Below are 22,748 nucleotides of genomic sequence, written 5' to 3' on the forward strand. Positions count from 1 at the left end.
AAGTTGCCTTTCTCTTGCTCTTTTCTTGCTTTCTTTTGGCTAGCTTTTACCCTCATCCTTATCATGAGTTTCCCTCCTTTGCTATCAATATATTATTCCTATCCCAACTGGTTATTACCCATTAATCCTATCATTTACATCATGAGAGGTTCAAGGTTCAATCCTTGACCACTCCCTATTTTTATTTCTTTTTGGTTCAACATTCTACTAATATTTTTCTAAGGCAAATTCATCATTCTCATATTTATCTTAAAAGCTTAGTGGGTGTTACAGACCAGAAGTATTTTTTGGGCCAATGTGTGGCCACCCGGATGACCTCTGCAAGAGCCTTGGTGCACTTCCTTCAGGATGTACTCGACATCTTCTGGTCCCACGCACTTGAGGAGGGGCTTGGGGAAGGCCCTCTATAGAGTTGGTCGCCTATCAGTGTGAACCGTCCAACCCTCTTCTTTATCACGCGAGCTTCTTTTGGATCGGCTGGTGCGGTTCCTGAATGTAAGAACTCCGTCAGGGTCGTCCTCCAGTCGTTTAGGAAGGTGATTCCCTCCATATGATCTATGTGGTCTACCAGTGAGACTTGCTCGATCGACTGACCTATGACGATCGACGTTAATGAACTGGCTAGCTTCGCTAATTCATCTGCCGCCTGGTTCTTTGATCGAGGGATCTTCTGGATAACGACCTCCTGGAAGTTGGCTCTCAGTTTCTCAAAAGCCTCTGCATAGAGCCTCAGCCGTGCATTGCTTATCTCGAAGGTCTCGGATAATTGTTGGGCGGCGAGCTGGGAGTTCGAGTAGATGAGGACTTTAACCGCTCCCACGTGCCGAGCTATCTGTAAGCCGACTATCAGCACCTCATACTATGTTTCATTATTAGTGTCTTTGTAGTCCAGCCGGACGGACAACTGCATCCGGTCTTCTCGAGGTGAGATAAGCAATATGTCAATCCCGCTACTAAGCCGAGTGGACGAGCTGTCCACATATATTCTCTACGTTCTCGCTAGCTCGTCACTCTGCACTTCCGTGATGAAATCTGCAAGGGCATGGGCCTTGATCGTCGACCGGGGTTGGTACTGAATGTCGAACTCACTGAGCTTTGTTGTCCACTTAATTAGCTGACCGGACACTTCTGGATTGAGGAGGACTTTTCCCAAAGCGTTGTTGGTCATCACTATTATTGAGTGCGCCAAGAAGTACGGGTGAATCCTCTGTGTGGCGAGTACTATTAGCATAAGACAATTTTTCGAGACCAGTGTAGCGGGACTCAGCATCTTTTAATATGTGGCTCAAAAAATACACAGGCTGCTGCTCCGGGCCATTCTGCCTAACAAGAGCTGAACCGACCACATGCTCATTGGATGATAAGTAGATCCTGAGCGGCTCACTTGTGACTGGCTTGGCTAACACAGGCAGTGAGTTTGGATACTCCTTCAGCTCCTCTAGCTCTTGATCGCACTCGGCGTCCCATTGGAATTTTGTAGCTCGGCACAATATCTTGAAGAATGGCAGGCTCTGATCGGATGACTTGGATATGAACTGGGACAGCGTCATGATTCGACCGGTCGGCCTTTGAGCTTCCTTCAAATTATGAGGCGAAGGCATATTCTGCAAAGCTTGAACTTTGCTCGGATTGGCTTCGATGCCCTACTCGGTAATGATATATCCCAGGAAGCGACTACTCTTTGCGCTGAACAAACACTTGCACGTGTTCAGCTTTATCTCGTATGCCTTTAGCTTCTGCCAAGTCTCGTCGATATCTACGTATAGGTCAGCAGCTCGGAGGAATTTGATAAGTATGTCATCGACGTATACCTCCATATTACGACCGATCTGTCGTCGGAACACCTTATTCATTAGCCTCTGGTAGGTGGCTCCAGCGTTCTTCAATCCGAACGACATGATGTTGTAGCAGTATGTTCCGTCGGTAGTGATGAAGTTGACCTTCTCGTGATCCTCACGGGCGAGCGTCACTTGATGGTATCCTTGATATGCGTCGAGCATACATATCAGCTCGCACCCCGCCGTCGAGTCCACCAGTTGATCTATCCTAGGCAGTGGATAGAAATCCTTTGAGCATGCCTTGTTTAAGTCACGAAAGTCGATGCAGACCCGCCATTTGTTGCTTGATTTGGAAACTAGTACCACATTGGCTAGCCAGCTCAGGAATTGGACTTCCCTAATGTGGCTGGCCTCCACAACTTTTCTATCTCCGCCCAGATGATCACGTTATGCTCTGCGCTGAAATCCCTTTTTCTTTGTTTGACCCGCCGAGCATTCAGTCGAACGTGAAGCTCGTGCTGGGCCATGCTTGGGGAGATGTCGAGCAACTCATGTATCGACCAGGCGAACATATCGTGATTCTGTTTGAGGTAGACGATCAGCTCTGCCTTCTTTTCTTCTTCCAGGTTGGCGACGACGAAGGTTATGGCTTCCGATCGGCTCGGGTGGATCTGAACCTCCTTCTTTTCTTCATATACCAAAATGGGAGGTTTTTCGGTGATAGCATTTACCTCCAGTCGTGGAGTCTTCTGAGCGGCCTTGGCCTCAGTTTTGACCATTTCCACATAGTAGCGTCGAGCAACTAACTGGTCACCTTTGACCTCGCCCACCTGATCGTCCATTGGGAACTTCACCTTTTGGCAGTAGGTCGGCATTACTGCTCGAAACTCGTTGAGGGTCGGTCGGCCTAAGATGACGTTGTAAGCCAAGGGCGCGTCTACTACTATGAAGTTAGTAGTTCGGGTCCTCCTCAACGGCTCTTCTCCCAGCGAGATGACCAATCTTGCTTGGTCGATCGGCAAAATCTCGTTGCCTGTGAATCCGTAAAGCGGGGTCGCCATGGGCAACAACTCGCTACGATCGATTAGCAACTAATCGAATGTCTTCTTAAAAATGATGTTCACTGAACTCCCTGTGTCGACGAAGGTCTGGTGAATGGTGTAGTTGGCAATCACCGCTCAGATGATCAAAGCATCATCATGGGGGATTTTGACACCCTCCAAATCGCTAGGCATGAAGCTGATCTAAGGCCCTTCAACCTTCTCCTTGCTGCACCCTACGACATGGATCTCCAACCGTCGAGCGTATGATTTCCTGGCACGGTTAGAGTCACCGCCGATCGGTCCTCCGGTGATTATGCTTATTGTTGGAGTGTATACTGAAAGCCTAAGCTTTTGTAAACATTTATGTTAAATAAAGAATCACATTTGGTCAATTTATCTACATTTAGTTGTAGTTGTTCAATTAATTTATACTGTAGATAACATAGTATGTGGTGTCACATGCAGAAGATGATGTTATCAGTACCTTATAAATTATAAACAGTAGCTCACAACCAAAATGGAAAGGAACAAACCATTAGAAGGTCGTAGTGTAATTAGGTATCAGTTTATCTTGACTGTATAATTACACTAGTACACTTAGAGTGTATTAAGTAGGACCATTTGAGGTCGTTTCTTTTATACTGATTTTATAAAGAAACAAAGACCTCGGTTATTATAGAAGTGTGTGCTCTTAATCCTGATATAATAACAAGCACATATATTTGATATTTATTTCTTTAATTTATCAATGGGTGAGATTTAGTTCGATGAATCAATAAGCCCGATAAGTTGGAAAATGGTATCACTTATAGTGTGTGTTGTTGATTATAGAAGGAAACTGTGTCCTAGAGATACTAGGTTGATAATGTCCCCAAGAGGAGCTCATAAAGATTGTCATGTTAAACCCTGCAGGTGGACTTAGTCCGACATGACGATAAGGTTGAGTGGTACTACTCTTGGACTAAGATATTAATTAAATGAGTTGTCAGTAACTCACTTAATTAGTGGGCATTCGATATCTTAAACACAGGGAGACTAACACACTCATAATAAGAAGGAGCCCAAAAATATAATTTGGGATTGGTGCGGTAGTTCAATAATAGTTCTCTAGTGGAATGAATTATTATTGATAAAATTAAGTTGTGTGTTCGGGGCGAACACGGGATGCTTAATTTTATCGGGAGACCAAAACCAATTCCTCCTCTCGGTCCCTATCGTAGCCTCTTATTTATAGAGTACTATACCCACCTTCTATACCCACCAATAGGGGGCCGGCCAAGCTAGCTTGGGAACCAAGCTAGGGCCGGCCTAGGTATAAATTGGGGTGGCCGGCCCTAGCTTGAACCCAAGCTAGTGGGGCCGGCCAAATTAATTAAAAAGGATTTTAATTTTAATTTTTATTATGTGGGAGATATAATTTATTAAAGAGAATTAAAATTAAAATATCTCTCTTGTAAAAGATCTACAAAAGATTAAAGAAAGAGATTAGATCTCTTTCCTTATTTGTAGATTGGTGAGATATTTTATTTTCTCTTTAAAAATTATTCACATGTTGTAAAATTAAAATTATAGAAATTTCCTTTTATCAACCATGAAGAGATTTTGAAGAGAAATTTTATTTTTTAAAATTTCTGGAAACAAATTAGGAAGTTTTAATTGTTGATTGAAACTTGTCCAATTTGATTTCATTGATGTGGACGGCCATAAGATTTCAATTTGGGAAATTTTATTTTATTTTTCTCAATTAAATCATGTCAAGGAAATTGAGGAAATTTTATTGTAATTAAATTTCCTAATTTGCCTAGGCCAAGGAATATAAAAGAAGGGGTGAGGGTGCCTTCATTGAACAACCTCTATTATTTTCTCTCCCTCTTTTCCTTGGTGTTGTGGCCGGTCATCATCTCTTCTCCTCTTCCTCTTTGTGGTGGCCAAAACTCTCTATTGCTTGGAGCTCTTGTGGAGGTCGGATACTACTTGGAGAAGAAGAAGAAGAAGGAGAGAAAGCTTGCATCTCTTGGAGCTTGGTTAGTGTTTTGATTTTCTTCCTTGGTGAAGCTTCTTTCTTTGTGGCCGAACCTAGCTATGAGGAGAAGAAGGTGGTTGGTGGTTTCTCATCTCGGAAAATCGTTGCCCACACAACGTCCGAGGTTAGAAGAGGAATACGATAGAAGATCAAGAGGTCTTTCTAGAAGGTATAACTAGTAGTTTTTCCTTTTCCGCATCATACTAGTTATTTATGGAAATAATACCAAATACAAGAGGCTTACGTTCTAGTATTTCGAATATGTTTTTCGATGTTGTGTCCTTTTGTTTTATTTATCCTTGTGATTTGATTGTTCTTTTCGGTTAACCTAAAGTTATTTTAGGAAATTAAATATTAGCTTTCTATAAAAGGTTTTGTCTAGTCAGTGGTGGTTGCTCCCATATCCAAGAAGGTCATGTGTCTCGCCACGTCAGTACTGGGAACCGATTATGGAAATTAATATTTAATGGAATTAATTACTTAAGGCGATTTGGGCCGAACATGTTAAGTTCCGCAGGAGACCCAAGTCAAAACCTAAAAGAACGAATAGATTAAGTTTTGGATCAAACGTGATAAGTTCCGCAGGTGATCCAAAATTTAATTTAAAAGAACACATGGTAGCTAGGAAAAGGTTCAGACCTTTGTACAAAATTTTTGTACAGTGGAACCTCTAGGTTTTCCGAGTAGCAACCAACAATTGGTATCAGAGCTAGGGTTTTGCCTCTGTGTATTTGGTATTAGTTTAATTATGCACATGTCATACATAATTTAGGCAGGATAATAGTAGGATATGCTAACTTTGTGGATGCAGGATCCAACTATTATGGCTTTTAGATATTTTGTGTGTGATTGGACCCTTGGACATGTCAAGGGCATTTATATGTATGTGCATGATTGTATTAAAAATACAGCAGGAGCTGTATTTAGTTTTATTAGGATTTTATTTTTTGATCTAGATACATGTACATTCCTTTTATGGAATATAGGATCAAAATTGTAAAATTCTATTTATGTCGCGGATCAAATCTTGCAAAGCGTGGAACCTTCTGAGGACCAGAGGCGCAGCGGAACAAGGAACAAGATGGATGCGATAATTAGACCCGGTGGCGGTGGCCAAATATGGCAGCAGCTTGGGATGACAACACACGGAGGACAACTATAAAAGCCATAATAGTTGAAAATTAGATTTTCTATTTATTGCTTTTATATTATGCTGTGTGTGCATGTTAGTATACATGACTAGTAGGCTAGCATAGTTAAAATTCCTCGTTTATAAATAACTATGTGGGAGAGGGATTTTTAAATAAATCCCATGGTCTCCATTACTGGTTTGTAAGTAATGCAAACAAGCTTGCGCGTTGGCTCTGAGTGCCTTCCTCCATAACGGATGAGCTTGTTTGTGGATCACTAGAACAGACTTCCATTTTTGGATGACTATAGGAAGTTAATTAAGAGCGTGTGATCTTCCCCAACGGAAGGGGCATAATCTTATTAATGGACTTAGTGTCAAGTAATGGTATACACTTAGACACACCTAATAGTATCCTCCCCATCGGAGTCACTGCTATTATTTGTGTGACCAAAAGATACCAACTATTAATTTTATTTGTCAAAAAGTTAGGTTGACAAGATAATAAAATTAATGGGTTAAAACCCTCCTTTTACAAATGTTGAATTTGTATACGTCCACACTAACGTGGCATACAAAATTCACGGTGCTTTGAGGTGTTGGTTAATTTAAAATAGTATTATTTGAGGAATCAATATTATTCTAAATTTAAGAGTTCTGACCAAAAGTTATTTGTGATTCTTAGGATGACTTTCAACCCACTGTCCATCATACTTCAACAGAATAGACTTACTGGACCAAACTACATAGATTGGAAAAGAAACCTAGACATTGTTCTTACTGCTGAAAGCTATAAATTTGTACTGACTGAGCAGTGCCCTGAAGCACCTACTGGTGAATCTACTCAAGAGGAGATTGAATATCATAGGAAATGGGTAAAAGCTGATGAGATGGCGCGGTGTTACATTTTGGCTTCAATGTCAAATGTATTGCAACATCAGCATCAGGATTTACCAACAGCTTATGATATTATGAACAATCTCAAGGAACTCTTTGGTCATCAGGATAGGGCTTCTAGGCAAGAAGCCATGAGAAAGATAATGACAGCCACCATGCAAGAGGGTACTCCTGTAAGGGATCATCTCCTAAAGATGATGACTTATCTGAACGAGATACAGATCCTTGGAGGAGAAATTAATGGGGAAACCCAGATCGATATGATCCTCCAAACGCTACTTAGAAGTTTTGAGCAGTTTTGCCTGAACTATAATATGAATAAGAGGGTTTATTCATTAGCGGAACTACTGACAGAACTTCAAGCAGCAGAAGGATTATTTCGTCACAATGCTCAAATTCACTATGCTGAAAATGGTTCTACTTCTAAACCGAGAGGAAAGAAGAAGAAGAAGAAACAAGCTAGTTCAGCAAAGAAAGTGAATAAATCTCAGAGTACGGGATTTAAAGCTGGAATGAAGAAGCCGAAGAGCAAGTGCTTCATCTGCAAGCAGGCAAGACATTGGAAGGCGGACTGTCCTCGTAGGAACCAAAACAAAGGTATATCTCATACTCTAGTTGTTGAAACATGTTTAGCGGTGTTATCTACCAGCACCTGGTGTGTAGATACGGGAGCCACTGATCATGTCTGCAATTCCTTGCAGGGGTTCCAGGAAACCCGACGACTATCTGAAGGAGAGATTACCGTCTACATGGGCAATGCTACTAAGGTGGTGGCTGTGAGACGTCTACTTATCTTTTAGTAGAAATAGAAATTTGATTTTAAGAAATTGTCTTTATGTACCCAGTTTTAGAAAGAATTTAATTTCAGTTTCTAAACTGTTTTTAGATAGATATTCAGTTTCTTTCAGTAACGATGTAGTTATTAAAAGAAATAAAGAGATTATCTGTTCTGGTGCATTAGTTGGCAATTTGTATACTTTAAATCCAATTTCTTCCACAAAGCAAAACATGGAAATTTATAACTCATCTTCTAACTCTAATAAGAGAAAAGAACCTTCGGAAATGAACCAAGCATATCTTTGGCATCTAAGGCTTGGTCATATTAACTTAAGTAGGATTCAAAGGCTTATAGCCGATGGACTTTTGAGTTCATTTGAGTTGGAAAATTTTCCAACTTGTGAATCTTGCCTGGAAGGTAAAATGACCAAGAGGTCGTTCAAGGCCAAGGGGTATAGAACCAAAGAAGTGTTAGAATTGGTTCATTCTGATTTGTGTGGTCCTATGTCTGTCCAGGCAAGAGGAGGTTTTGAATATTTTGTCTCTTTCATAGACGATTATTCAAGATATGGATACATTTACCTAATGCGTCGTCAAAGTGCTTTGATAAGTTCAAAGAATACAAGGCTGATGTGGAGAAACGACTAGGTAAAGTATCAAGACACTACTGTTCGGATCATGGTGGCGAATACCTCTTAGGAGAGTTTAGGAATTACTTATCGAGGTCGAGATTCAATCCCAACTGTCACTGGTACACCCCAGCAAGAATGGTGTGGCAGAACGAATGAATAGGACTCTTATGGAGATGGTTAGATCGATGATGAGTTATTCAATTACCAAATTCGTTTTGGGGATATGCTCTGGAAACATGTATCGTTCCGAACTTAGTACCTTCTAAATCGGTTTCTTCTACCCTATAGAATTGTGGAATGGCGAAAACCCGGTCTAAGACATATTCGGTTTGGGGTAGTCCAGCACATGTGTGAAACAGATCTTGATAAGTTAGAATCTCGTACGGAAGTTCGCGTGTTTGTAGGATATCCCAAAGGCGAAAGGTGGTTTATTTTATAGTCCTAAAGACCGAAGGTCATTGTTAGCACCAATGCCCGCTTTTAGAAGAAGACTATATAATGGATCACAAGCCCGATGCAAAGTTGTTTTAGAAGAACTTAGAGGACACGTCTACTTCAGTACCAACAGGACAAGATGAAGTACCACAAGAGCGCAACACGTGTCACACATGATACACAACCACGATGCCTCGTCGTAGTGGGAGGGTTGTAAAGCGACTGAAAGATTCATGTTTTAGGAGAGTCTTGGACTTGATCCGGGTAAACATGAACCCGATCCTGAACATATGAAGCACTCCAAGATATAGATGCAGCATCACGGCAAAAGGCAATGAATTCGAAATAGAGTCTATGTACTCTAATAAGGTGCAGGAGCTTGTAGAACCACTGATGGTGTAAAAGCCGTTGGATGCAAGTGGATCTACAAAGGAAAAGAGGGAGACGGAAGGTAGAAACCTTCAAAGCTAGGCTTGTTGCGAAAGGTACACTCAAAGAGGGAATTGATTATGAGGAAACCTTTTCACGGTAGCCATGCTTAAGTCTATCCGGATACTCTTATCCATTGTTGCTCATATGGATTATGAGATTTGGCAAATGGATGTCAAGACGACTTTCCTTAATGGAAGTCTTGAAGAGAACATCCATATGAAGCAACCGAAGGGTTCATTGAAAAGGCAAAGAGCATCTAGTGTGCAAGCTCAATCGGTCCATTTATGGACTGAAGTAAGCTTCAAGGTCTTGGAACATCCGGTTTAATGAAGTAATCCGATCGTATGGATTTATTCATGTCAGATGAGTCTTGTGTATACAAAAGTGTATGAAATGTGGTGGTATTTCTTGTACTATACGTAGATGATATTTTGTTAATTGGCAACAATGTCAAGGTATTATCAGACGTAAGGGTATGGTTGTCCAAACAATTTGATATGAAGGACTTAGGAGAGTGTGCACACATTCTTGGGATCAAAGTGATGAGGGATCGCAAGAAAAGAATGTTGTGTCTGTCCCAAGCTTCATATATAGATACAATCCTTGCTCGTTTTAGTATGCAGGATTCCAAGAAAATTTTCTTACCTTTTAGGCATGGAATAGCTCTATCTAAAAAGATGTCTCCGAAGACATCAAAGGAGATAGAAGACATGAAAGCAGTTCCTTATGCTTCGGCTGTAGGAAGCCTTATGTATGCAATGCTATGTAAGAGACCTGATATTTGTTTTGCCGTGGGCATGGTCAGCAGATATCAGAGTAACCCTGGACAAGGACATTGGACTATTATAAAGCATATATTAAAGTACCGAGAAGGACTAGAGATTATATGCTAATTTACCAAGTAGACGATTTGCTCCATATGGGTTACACGGATTCTGATTTCAATCAGATAGGGGCAATAGTAAGTCTACATCAGGCTATGTGTTTACTTTAGGAGGTGGAGCCATTTCATGGAGGAGTGTTAAGCGAAATGCGTGTCGGACTCAACCATGGAAGGCGAGTATGTAGCACCTCTGAGGCGACTAAAGAAGCAATATGGCTTAGGAACTTTCTAATGGACTTAGATGTGATTCTGGTTTGCCCAAAATTATCACAATTTATTGTGATAATAGCGGTCGATTGCAAACTCGAAGGAACCACGAGCTCATAAGGCAAGTAAACATATAGGGTGAGTACCACCTAATACGAGATATCGTGAGCGAGGAGAAGTTGTCATCGCCAAGATTGCATCGGGATAACCTGGCGGATCCTTTCACTAAGGCCCTTCCGTGAAAGCTTTGATCGGCATGTGGAGGGAATGGGAATCAGATGTATGGTAGAAGATATGGCAGCTTAGTCATTAGTATAAGTGGGAGATTGTTGGAGTGTATACTGAAAGCCTAAGCTTTTGTAAACATTTATGTTAAATAAAAAATCACATTTGGTCAATTTATCTACATTTAGTTGTAGTTGTTCAATTAATTTATACTGTAGATAACATAATATGTGGTGTCACATGCAGAAGATGATGTTATCAGTACCTTATAAATTATAAACAGTAGCTCACGACCAAAATGGAAAGGAACAAACCATTAGAAGGTCGTAGTGTAATTAGGTATCAGTTTATCTTGACTGTATAATTACACTAGTACACTTAGAGTGTATTGAGTAGGACCATTTGAGGTTGTTTCTTTTATACTGATTTTATAAAGAAACAAAGACCTCGGTTATTATGGAAGTGTGTGCTCTTAATCCTGATATAATAACAAGCACATATATTTGATATTTATTTCTTTAATTTATCAATTGGTGAGATTTAGTTCGATGAATCAATAAGCCCGATAAGTTGGGAAATGGTATAACTTATAGTGTGTGTTGTTGATTATAGAAGGAAACTGTGTCCTAGAGATACTAGGTTGATAATGTCTCCAAGAGGAGCTCATAAGGATTGTCATGTTAAACCCTGCAGGTGGACTTAGTCCGACATGACGATAAGGTTGAGTGGTACTACTCTTGGACTAAGATATTAATTAAATGAGTTGTCAGTAACTCACTTAATTAGTGGACATTCGATATCTTAAATACAGGGAGACTAACACACTCATAATAAGAAGGAGCCCAAAAATGTAATTTGAGATTGGTGCGGTAGTTCAATAATAGTTCTCTAGTGGAATGAATTATTATTGATAAAATTAAGTTGTGTGTTCGGGGCGAACACGGGATGCTTAATTTTATCAGGAGACCAAAATCAATTCCTCCTCTCGGTCCCTATCGTAGCCTCTTATTTATAGAGTACTATACCCACCTATACCCACTTTCTATACCCACCAATAGGGGGTCGGCCAAGCTAGCTTGGGAACCAAGCTAGGGCCGGCCTAGGTATAAAATTGGGTGGCCGGCCCTAGCTTGAACACAAGCTAGTGGGGGTCGGCCAAATTAATTTAAAAAGAGATTTTAATTTTAATTTTTATTATGTGGGAGATATAATTTATTAAAGAGAATTAAAATTAAAATATCTCTCTTGTAAAAGATCTACAAAATATTAAATAAAGAGATTAGATCTCTTTCCTTATTTGTAGATTGGTGAGATATTTTATTTTCTCTTTAAAAATTATTCACATGTTGTAAAATTAAAATTATAGAAATTTCCTTTTATCAACCATGAAGAGATTTTGAAGAGAAATTTTATTTTTTAAAATTTCCGGAAACAAATTAGGAAGTTTTAATTGTTGATTGAAACTTGTCCAATTTGATTTCATTGATGTGGCCGGCCATAAGATTTCAATTTGGGAAATTTTATTTTATTTTTCTCAATTAAATCATGTCAAGGAAATTGAGGAAATTTTATTGTAATTAAATTTCCTAATTTGCCTAAGCCAAGGAATATAAAAGAAGGGGTGAGGGTGCCTTCATTGAACAACCTCTATTATTTTCTCTCCCTCTTTTCCTTGGTGTTGTGGTCGGCCATCATCTCTTCTCCTCTTCCTCTTTGTGGTGGCCGAAACTCTCTATTGCTTGGAGCTCTTGTGGAGGCCGGATACTACTTGGAGAAGAAGAAGAAGAAGGAGAGAAAGCTTGCATCTCTTGGAGCTTGGTTAGTGTTTTGATTTTCTTCCTTGGTGAAGTTTCTTTCTTTGTGGCCGAACCTAGCTAGGAGGAGAAGAAGGTGGTTGGTGGTTTCTCATCTCGGAAAATCGTTGCCCACACAACGTCCGAGGTTAGAAGAGGAATACGATAGAAGATCAAGAGGTCTTTCTAGAAGGTATAACTAGTAGTTTTTCCTTTTCCGCATCATACTAGTTATTTATGGAAATAATACCAAATACAAGAGGCTTACGTTCTAGTATTTCGAATATGTTTTTCGATGTTGTGTTCTTTTGTTTTATTTATCCTTGTGATTTGATTGTTCTTTTCGGTTAACCTAAAGTTATTTTAGGAAATTAAATATTAGCTTTCTATAAAAGGTTTTGTCTAGTCGGTGGTGGTTGCTCCCATATCCAAGAAGGTCATGTGCCTCGCCACGTCAGTACTGGGAACCGATTATGGAAATTAATATTTAATGGAATTAATAACTTAAGGCGATTTGGGTCGAACGTGTTAAGTTCCGCAGGAGACCCAAGTCAAAACCTAAAAGAACGAATAGATTAAGTTTTGGATCAAACGTGATAAGTTCCGCAGGTGATCCAAAATTTAATTTAAAAGAACACATGGTAGCTAGGAAAAGGTTCAGACCTTTGTACAAAATTTTTGTACAGTGGAACCTCTATGTTTTCCGAGTAGCAACCAACACTTATCTCTCCCTGGGAAGCGTTGTTCCTATTTTCCTCTTCCCGGGCAGACGACCTATTTCGCACAGCTGGGATCCTGGAGGGATCGGTTTCCTCCCTCCGCTGATGGTGATGGTGCTCGGGCTCCCTTCTTTCTTCTCGTCGCTCGGTTGAGCGGCGATGATCTCGTCGATTAGGGGATGGGGAGTGACGATGATATCCCCTAGGGGACCGTCGGCTGACAATCAGTGTCAGTCCCTAGCAATCCCTTGTGTTGTGCGTCGTCGATTAGTGGAATGAACAAAACATAGACGTCCATACCTTGCCCTTTGATGCCTTAGGTCGACTGGATGCCACATGCTGCAAGGCGTGTGCTTGGTCTCCTGGTGCGGTTGTACTCCTTCAGCCCTTGGCCCTTTAGGTGGCTGATGGCTACCTGACGGTCGATGCTCGGTCAGCGCCGAGTGCTCGGTCGACGCTTCCTTTCTTCTGGTCGCCTGGGCCTCCTCTACGTTGATGTATTCGTTGGCCTTCTTCAGCATGTGGTCAAAGTCTCGGGACGACTTCCTAATGAGTGACCGAAAGAAGTCCTCTTCGGTGAGCCCTTGGGTGAAGGCATTCATCATGGTCTCGGACGAGCCCGAGGGGATGTCCATGACCACTTAATTGAAGTGCTGGATGTACGCTTGGAGCTCTTTCTTGGGCCCTTGTTTCAGAGCGAAGAGGCTGACGCTCGTCTTTTGGTAGCATCGGCTGCTGGCGAAGTGGTGTTGGAAGGTGGCTTGGAAGTCTTTGAAGCTTCGTATTGAACCGTCCGACAATCTTCTGAACCAGCACTACGTCGATCCGAAGAGAGTCGTGAGAAATACTCTACACTTTACTCTGTCCGTGCACTGGTGCAGCGTAGCCTCATTATCAAACTAATCCAGATGATCATCTGGGTCGGTCGACCCATTGTACGTCCCGATTGCCAACGGGGTGTAGTGTCGAGGCAGAGGGTCATGTAAGATCTCCTCGGAGAACTGCCTGTTGATCCATTCGGGGGGCGCGGCACTTCGGGGCACTTTTCCTTTCCACGCATCCCGAACGGGCGCCTCGTCCGAAGAAGATCCCCGCTCCTGATGCGCTTGGGCTATCTCCGAGGGGGTTTGGAATAGAGCTCGATGGAAGGGGATCAGCGTGGGTGGCGCTTCCCCTTGGGTGTTGATAGGCCTTCGGTTCTGCCCCCATATAGAGAGTTACTCCGCTCGGTCTTCTTGCCCCGCTCGGTTATCAGCTGCCGATGTTGCAGGTTGCGGTGCTGGCCGATCGGCTAGCGCTTGTTGTTGTTATTGTTGTTGTTGTTCCATCATTTTTGTTGTCTGTGCTTGCACAAGCATCTCCAACTCCTCTTGAGTGAGCATCACGGCGGTTAGTTGTCTAGTGTCTTCCATCTTCTCGGCTCGGATTCAGGTGACGTTCCCACAAACGACGCCAAATATGATACTGCCCGAATATTGAAGAGACGAATGTCGGGGACGTGGCGCTTCTGCTAACCTCTGGTGGACTTTGCTCCCGCCTACAACACAAGCAACATCAGTGCCAAGCCAGGGAAGGGATCCTCGGCGATGGCCCTCCAACGCTCAAGTCAGTCTCTGACGAAGCAAGAAGAAGCAAAGAGAACTGTAGCGCAATAGTAGAAATCGCGAGAAAAACATACCTCCGCCGATTCCTGGACCCCCCTTATATAGGGTTACTGTAGCGTGTGTGCACATTTCTTAAAGCGGGCACGCTATCCCAAGCTTTCCCTGAAGGGAATGTCGGTAAAGTGTCCCTGACACAGTACCTTAACGGGCCGAGCATATATCTGAAGTGACAGTGAAAGCTTCCGTCGTACGATCCTCTGCCTGACCATGTGGCCCATCAACGACACTAGCTCCCAAAAGGATGTCGAATGATATCCCGCTGTATCTATTTCTTGGCCGAGCGGAATGGCCGCTCGGCCATAATTCTGATATCCCTGCGTTTTTTGCTACCATGCCGAGCGGGGCAACAGCTCAACAGAAAGGCCACTGTTGCGCCGAGTGGGAGGGCCGCTTGGCTGAAAGTCCTCTGTCCACATCATCCGCTGTCGGGACGAGCAGGATAGTCACTCGGCTCGGCTCCTTCACGTTCCTTGAGCGTCAGTCTGATTATTCCCTGTGCCCAAGATGATGGGTCGGTGCTCAACCCCCCGATCGGCATGTAACTCGCCCGATTGGCCACCTGGTTGCCCCATCCGTTGACCATCTTGATTTTGGCCTCCACGCGGCGGTAGGGTGGGGCCTCGCCTAATCACCGCATCAATATAGAAGATACCTGATAGCTGCTACAATGTATAGAAGCTACTCAGTAGTTATTGCAATGTGTGTAGAATGAGTTTAAAATTTAAGATTTATATTGTGTAGAAGTTATCTAGTAAGTGCCACAACATATAGAAGTTACTCCGTAGTTGTTACAACGTGTAGAAGCTACCCAGTAACTGTTACAACGTGTTTAGTGTAAGTTTAGGATTTATGATTTAGAATATCTAAATACTATTATATCAAAATACTATTTACCAATTTGGTTAAAATTGTTTAAACTTCATCAAAATAATTTTAGCATAGTTGTAAAAGCTATTTTGATATAATAGTATTTAGACATCCTAAATCCTAAACCTACACTAAACATGTTGTAGCAGCTACAAGGTAGATTCTACATGTTATAACAGCTATTAGATAGCTTCTACACAATATAAATCCTAAATCTTAGAGCATCTCCAATGCAAGGTTTTTAAAGTGGTTTGTGAAATGAAAAAGCTAAATAAAAAAGTTCTAATCATTGTGGAGGTAAGATTTGAAGTTTATTGTTAAAGAGCAGTAGTGAAATTTCAAAGTTATTTTTTTTATTAAAATTGATGTAATATACATGTAACCATGCAATTATATATTATAAAATGAATCACACAAAAATCATTTAAAATTCTAATTATTGGAGATGTTTCAATAGATTTTAGAATGTTGATGTGGTATGATATGACATATTGGAATCATAAAAAAATCTTTGTAAAACTTTAACTATTGGAGATGCCCTTATACTCAAGCTTAAATACGTTATAACAGTCACATGGTAAATTCTACACATTGTAGAAGTTATCCGTAGCTGATACATATTGTAAAAGCTATCCGATAATTGTTATATATTATAGAAATTATCCGATAGTTGTTACAATTTATAGAAACTATTAATTCGATCCTATGTCTGAAAATAAATGAAGCAATTTGGATAATTAATAAATAAAGTTTAAAGCATATAAATTTTAAAATGATTTCTTTACTAAAATGAGGATTATCTATCAAATGAAAGGCATTTTTATTATTTTTTATTAATACCACGAGATCTACTGTAAGTAAACAATAATAAAGATTTTATTTTTAGCAATAAAAGACGGTTAAAACTTTCTAATACAATTGAAGCCTCTATATATATCTATTGCTATATATATACAGACGGTTAAAACTTTCTAATCTATATATATATATATATATATAAGAGGTTAAAACTTTCTAATACAAGTCTGTATTCAAACTTTTATATATATATAAAATATTATTGCCAAAAATCAAAACAGCCTTCCAAATTTAGAGAAATATTAGCTGAGCAATTGTTTTTTTCAAAAAAATTAAACGGCCGTCCGTCTCTTAATTTTATACCCAAAATTATCCTTTAATCCAGTATCGTTGTAATAGCTATCGGATAATTACTATGACGTATAAAAATTATCAGATAACTATTAAAAATATATTTAGGATGAATTTATAATTTATAATTTATAATTTATAATTTATAATTTATATTATATAGAAACTATCGAATAATTATTATAATATATAGAATTTATATGGTATCTATTATAACATATAGAAATTATTCAATAGTTTTCCTAATATGTAAAAGTTACTCAGTATAGCTATTGTAACATAGATAGGATGAATTTAAGATTTAAGATTTATATTGTGTAGAGATTAAATAGTACCTTTTACAATATATTAAATGTGAGTTTAAGATTGATGATTTATAATATTTAAATACTGTTATATCAAAATAGTATTTATCAATTTAGTTAAAATTATTTAAATTTTATTATTATAATTTTAAAATAGTTACAGAAATTATTTTGGTATAATAATGTTAAGATATCATAAATACTAAATCATAAATTCACACTAAACATATATTGTGTCAGCTACTAAATACTTTATATAAATCTTAAATCTTAAACTCAATTTCAAATACATTATATAATAGCTACGGAATAACTTGTATATATTATAAAAATTATCTAGTAATTATCATACATTATAAAAATTATCCAATAATTATTACATATTATCAAAACTACTTAATCAAAGATAATTTTGATAGAAAATTATAAGGACACTTATTTGATATTTTTTTTATTTAGAAAAAGGATGTTGCTGGATCATTTGTACCATCTGAGATGACATTTTATTTTATTTTTAAATATTATTATTATTATTATAAAATTGGTGTATGCTAGTTTTCTCCTTCTTTACCTAATTGATCGATGGATCTCGAGTCAATAATGGACGACATCCATGAAGCGCAGCTGTGCGACCACTTGTGAACAGGTCAATTTGGTCATTACCTTCTGAAAAATTATATTTCCCTACGTCGTTGACCCTTCTAACCCTGACGGCGGCCCCAACGGCGCCGGCTCTGCTCCCAACTACGCGCCTATATAACTCCTCTCTCTCTCTCTCTCTCTCTCAAAATCCGAAGCTATAGCTCCCTTGCTATAAAACAAGACGCTGTGTTCTGCCTGCTCCTGTGGACGGCAAAGGATGGAGGACGACGGGGTGCGGTGGTGCTTGGCCGTGGCCGTGGTAGCGCTGGCGTGCATGGTGCTCAAGTTGGCGGACTTCCTGTGGTGGCGGCCGAAGCGAGTGACGGAGTACTTCGCGAAGCAGGGCATCCGCGGTCCGCCCTACCGCTTCTGCTTCGGCTGCGTCCGGGAGATGGTCGCCCTCGCGGTCGAGGCCTCCGCCAAGCCAATGATCCCCCAGAACTCCCACAACATCCTTCCCCGCGTCCTCTCCTTCTACCACCACTGGAAAACAACCTACGGTAAACATGTGCTCTCCCAGCTTGGTTCTTCATCATCCATTTACATTGTGCAAAAATATATGAATTGTTCGGTGATCTTCCCTGTTATTAACATCTTGCTATTCCACTTTTTTTTGTTTTCTCTTCGAGTCCCCACCTTGTTTTCAATCCCGTTGTCTGCATCACTGTCTACTAAATGACGCAGTCCCAGTGAGCTTTACTGCTGTACCAGCTTGTGGTTTTTGCCTTTATCCACATAGAAGAGAGGGGCACACTCTGTTGCCCTACTCTTTCACTGAGCTCTGCCTCAGGAAATAGTCCTGTAGTTCTCGAGCTCTTCCCGCGGTTGTTACTTGTTAGCTTCCTCTGCTACGCTGCTCTGCTCTGCCTGCTCTGTTCTGTCCCGTAACTATATAGTTTTCACCTCTTCTTTACTGTGACTAATTCTAATTAGACAGTGGATCAAAATGCCTTTTTGCAGGCTCCATAGTGCTGCTCTGGTTCGGGCCTAGGCCGCGCCTCACTGTCGCCGATCCCGAGCTCATTCGGGAGATCTTCCTGTCCAACACCGACGCCTTCGAACGGTATGAGTCGCACCCGCTGGTCCGGCAGCTCGAGGGCGAGGGCCTCGTGGCCCTCCGCGGCGAGAAGTGGGCGTACCACCGCAAGGTCCTCAGCCCCACCTTCCACGCGGAGAACCTCAAGGTGAGCAGGGCACGCCTGGGATAATTATTTTCCAGTATGCAATCGTTTTTGTATGATATATGGTAATCATTCGAGACGTTGCCGCATTGTTTGTTCCAGCTTCTGTTACCGTTTATCGGGAAGACGGTGTTGGACATGGTGGAGAAGCTGGCTGGAGTGGCCTCCGGCGAGGAGGTGGAGATCGACGTGTCGGAGTGGTTCCAGACGGTGACTGAGGACTCCATCACTAGGATCGCCTTCGGACAGAGCTACAACGACGGGAAAGCTGTCTTCCGGCTGCAAGCGCAGCAGATGGCCTTCGCTGCCGAGTGTTTCCGCAAGGTCTTCATCCCTGGTTACAGGTTCTTGCCGACGAAGATGAACACGGACTCGTGGAAGTTGGAGAAGGAGATGAAGAGGAGCTTGGAGAGGCTGATCGAGCTGCGAAAGAAGCGTTCCGACGAGGACGAGAAAGGGAAGAGGCAAGAGGGCAACGCGAAGGACCTGCTCGGTCTCATGATCGAAGCGAGCGCCGGGAAGCAGAGGGCTTCGCCGCAGCTGTCCGCGTGGATGACGGTGCGGGACATCGTGGAGGAGTGCAAGACGTTCTTCTTCGCCGGAAAGCAGACGACGTCGAACCTGCTTACGTGGACGGCGGTGGTCCTCGCTATGCACCCCGATTGGCAGGAGCGCGCCAGGGCGGAGGTCCTCCGCGTTTGCGGCAGCAGATCTGATGAGCTCGTCTCCCGTGAGGAACTGACCAAGCTCAACACGGTATCTTAATCAAACATTAACTCTGATCACCTTCCAATCTCGACATTCGAAAATATTTTGATTCATTTATCTTCTCTCTCTTTTCTTTTTGCCTTTCAGTTGGGGATGATACTATACGAGACGCTCCGGCTGTACCCGCCGGCGGTGGCGACGATCCGGAGAGCAAAAGTGGACGTGGACCTTGGCCACTACCGCGTGCCGCGGGGAACAGAGCTGATGATCCCGATCATGGCCGTGCACCACGACGCGCGGCTGTGGGGTCCGGACGTGGCGCAGTTCAATCCGGCACGGTTCGCCGACGGAGCCGCCCGCGCGGCCACCCACCCCGCGGCTTTCATGCCCTTCGGCCTCGGGCCGCGCACGTGCATCGGCCAGAACGTCGCCCTCCTCGAGGCCAAGCTCACTTTGGCCATCCTCCTCCGCCGCTTCGCCATCCGCCTCTCCCCCTCCTACGTCCACGCCCCCACCGTCCTCATGCTGCTCTACCCCCAGTACGGCGCCCCCCTCCTCTTCCGCCCTCTTCCTCCGCCACCCTCCGACGATCCAAATCCAAACCTCTCCTCGTGACGCCTCCTCCCCACCCTGTTTTGTGTATTACAGGTTGACTAATTAAGCCCCTGCAACCTTGTAAGCTCGTGACCAGTGACTCCCACCATTACTGACTCGGCAGTGTAAAAGCTTGCCACAAATTTGGTGGAACAGCTCTCTCAACAGTTTGATTTCATTTTAGTCAAGTAAATTCTCCAAAAAAACGCATCTTAAATCTATAATTCACCATCAGAAGCTGTAACTCTACCTGTTTCCTTTGGCAAATTCGCCTACGTTAGTGGTGGAGTGGAAGTAGAAGGAAGGAACAGTTACCACCTGCAAAAAAAGGGTGGCGATGATTGGACACTTATTTTGTTGGACGGATGTAATTCAATTGTGGGCTAGCTGTCACGCTGTACGGCATGAGCCAGTAACGACAGAGGTGGCGGCACTGTCGCAGGGCGCAGAGTGGTGGCCGGTGGCGAGCCTGCCGGAGGCGACAGGCGCAACCAGAGCAGGCGACAGAGCGGGATGGGGGGTTTTGGCTGCTTCTTGGTCGTTAGGAACACTGCGCTCGGATCATTTGTTGTTGGATTGTTGCGCCATTCATTCCGCTGCAGCTGTTGGCCATGTGGGGGCTCGCTTGTTGAAAATTGGACCAACAAACAAGTAAATAAATTACTTGTCTTACACTAACAATAACAACACTACAATACCCTTTTTGTGGATCACTCACAATTCTAAGACAAAGAAGAAAAACAAAAAACTTTAACTCACAAATTGATACCTTGATTGATTGAATGAAACTAAATACAAGGTAGAGTATTTATAGTACTCTTCATACAATCTGGACCGTTCAATTAAATTAAATCCTAGCCATTGAAATTCTAATTCTTATCCATGAAATGAGAAAAACACTCTTGACCACATATTTAATTTTATCTTTTACCAAGTCGTCATCTTTATCTATTAGAAAAATAAATAATTAAATAGCAAATCTTATCTTTTATTGGATAAGTTTTATCCTTTATTTGGGTTGGAGTTGATATTTAACACTCCCCCTCAACACCAACCCTTTGTACTATGCCGAGTTGATCACGAAACCTTTTGAATTTGCTGGCGCTCAAGCCTTTTGTGAACAAATCTGCAACTTGATCATCTGTACTGATTTGTCTCATCTCAATTTCTTCTTGGAGAACTTTTTCTCTGATAAAATGATAGTGCACTTCAACATGTTTAGTTCTTGCATGAAAGATCGGATTTTCCGCCAAACGAATTGCCGATTGATTGTCACAATATATTGGAGCTGCATAATCAACTGGTTGATGTAGGTTATTTAATAGTTGAATCAACCATGTGCTTTCTTGAGCTGCCATTGCTGCTGCTCGATACTCAGCTTCAGTGCTTGATAATGATACAGTTGGTTGTCTCTTGCTGCACCAAGAAATTGCTCCAGAACCAAGCTTAAATAAGTAACCAGTTGTTGACCTTCTGGTGTCATGATCTCCTGCATAGTCAGCATCACAGTAACCAACTAACTTACAGTCTCCAATTCTTTTATACACAAGACCATAATCAATTGTGCTCTTCACATATCTAAGTATTCGTCGAACTGCTTCCAAATGAGGCTTCATTGGATTTTGCATGTACCGACTTATTACACTAACTGCATAAGAAATATCAGGTCGAGTTAAGGTTAAGTAGATGAGACTGCCTACCAATTTTTAATACATAGTTGTATCTTCTAAGCTTTTTCCTTCATGTGCACACATTCTGAAATTTGATTCCATAGGTGTTGAGATTGGTTTGCAGTCGAGCATTCCGAACCTTTTCAACAAGTCTTTGGAGTACTTTTGTTGACAAAGGAATATTCCTTTTTGTGTGCGGTCAATCTCTAAACCAAGAAAATGCTTGAGTTGTCCAAGTTCTTTCATTTGAAATCGGACTGATAAATTCTCTTTTGTCTGAAGAATTTCTGATCCATCATCACCGGTGATGACTAAGTCATCAACATATACAAGCACGATAGCTAGTTTTCCTTCATTTGATTTGACAAATAGGCTAGAATCTGCAGATGTTACTAAATAACCACTCTGAGTTAGAAATTCAGCAATCTTACCATACCATGCCCTAGGTGCTTGTTTCAATCCATAGAGCGCTTTCCGCAGTTTACACACATATTCAGGATGATGTTGGTTCTGAAAACCTATTGGTTGGATCATATGAATTTCTCGATCCAATTCTCCATGAAGAAAAGCATTTTTCACATCCATTTGCCACAAATTCCAATCTTTGTTGGTTGCAAGTGCAAGTAGAACTCGTACAGTTGTAAGTTTCGCCACCGGACTAAACGTTTCATCATAGTCTAGTCCGTACTGTTGAGAGAAGCCACGAGCTACCAATCATGCCTTATACCTTTCAATTGATCCATCTGGACGACACTTTATTTTGTAAACCCATTTGCGCGAAATGGGTTTCACATCTCTTGGTTTTGGTATGAGATCCGAAGTCTGATTTTGTTGCAGTGCATCAATCTCTTGTTTCATGGCTGTCATCCACTCAGAACTTTGTGATGCTTTTTCAAATGTCTCAGGCTCTACTGCTTCTTCAACTATGGCTGCATTTGCATATTTTGGATTTGGCCTTCGTGTTCTTGTTAACCTTCGGAGTTGAGATTGTGGAG

At 41.6% G+C, this 22,748-nt stretch overlaps 1 protein-coding gene across 1 annotated transcript; it reads left to right on the plus strand.

Annotated features, from left to right (window-relative positions):
- Positions 1-17,696: 17,696 nt before the first annotated feature.
- On the plus strand, positions 17,697-20,830 carry LOC122038767 (cytochrome P450 734A6-like). Its single transcript, XM_042598697.1, has 4 exons — positions 17,697-18,100; positions 18,561-18,784; positions 18,884-19,537; positions 19,637-20,830. Exons 1-4 carry the CDS (start codon positions 17,818-17,820, stop codon positions 20,102-20,104), a joined length of 1,629 nt encoding a protein of 542 aa, XP_042454631.1. The 5' UTR covers positions 17,697-17,817; the 3' UTR covers positions 20,105-20,830.
- Positions 20,831-22,748: the final 1,918 nt, after the last annotated feature.

Source organism: Zingiber officinale, chromosome 1A, assembly GCF_018446385.1.
Source record: "Zingiber officinale cultivar Zhangliang chromosome 1A, Zo_v1.1, whole genome shotgun sequence".
NCBI lineage: Eukaryota > Viridiplantae > Streptophyta > Magnoliopsida > Zingiberales > Zingiberaceae > Zingiber > Zingiber officinale.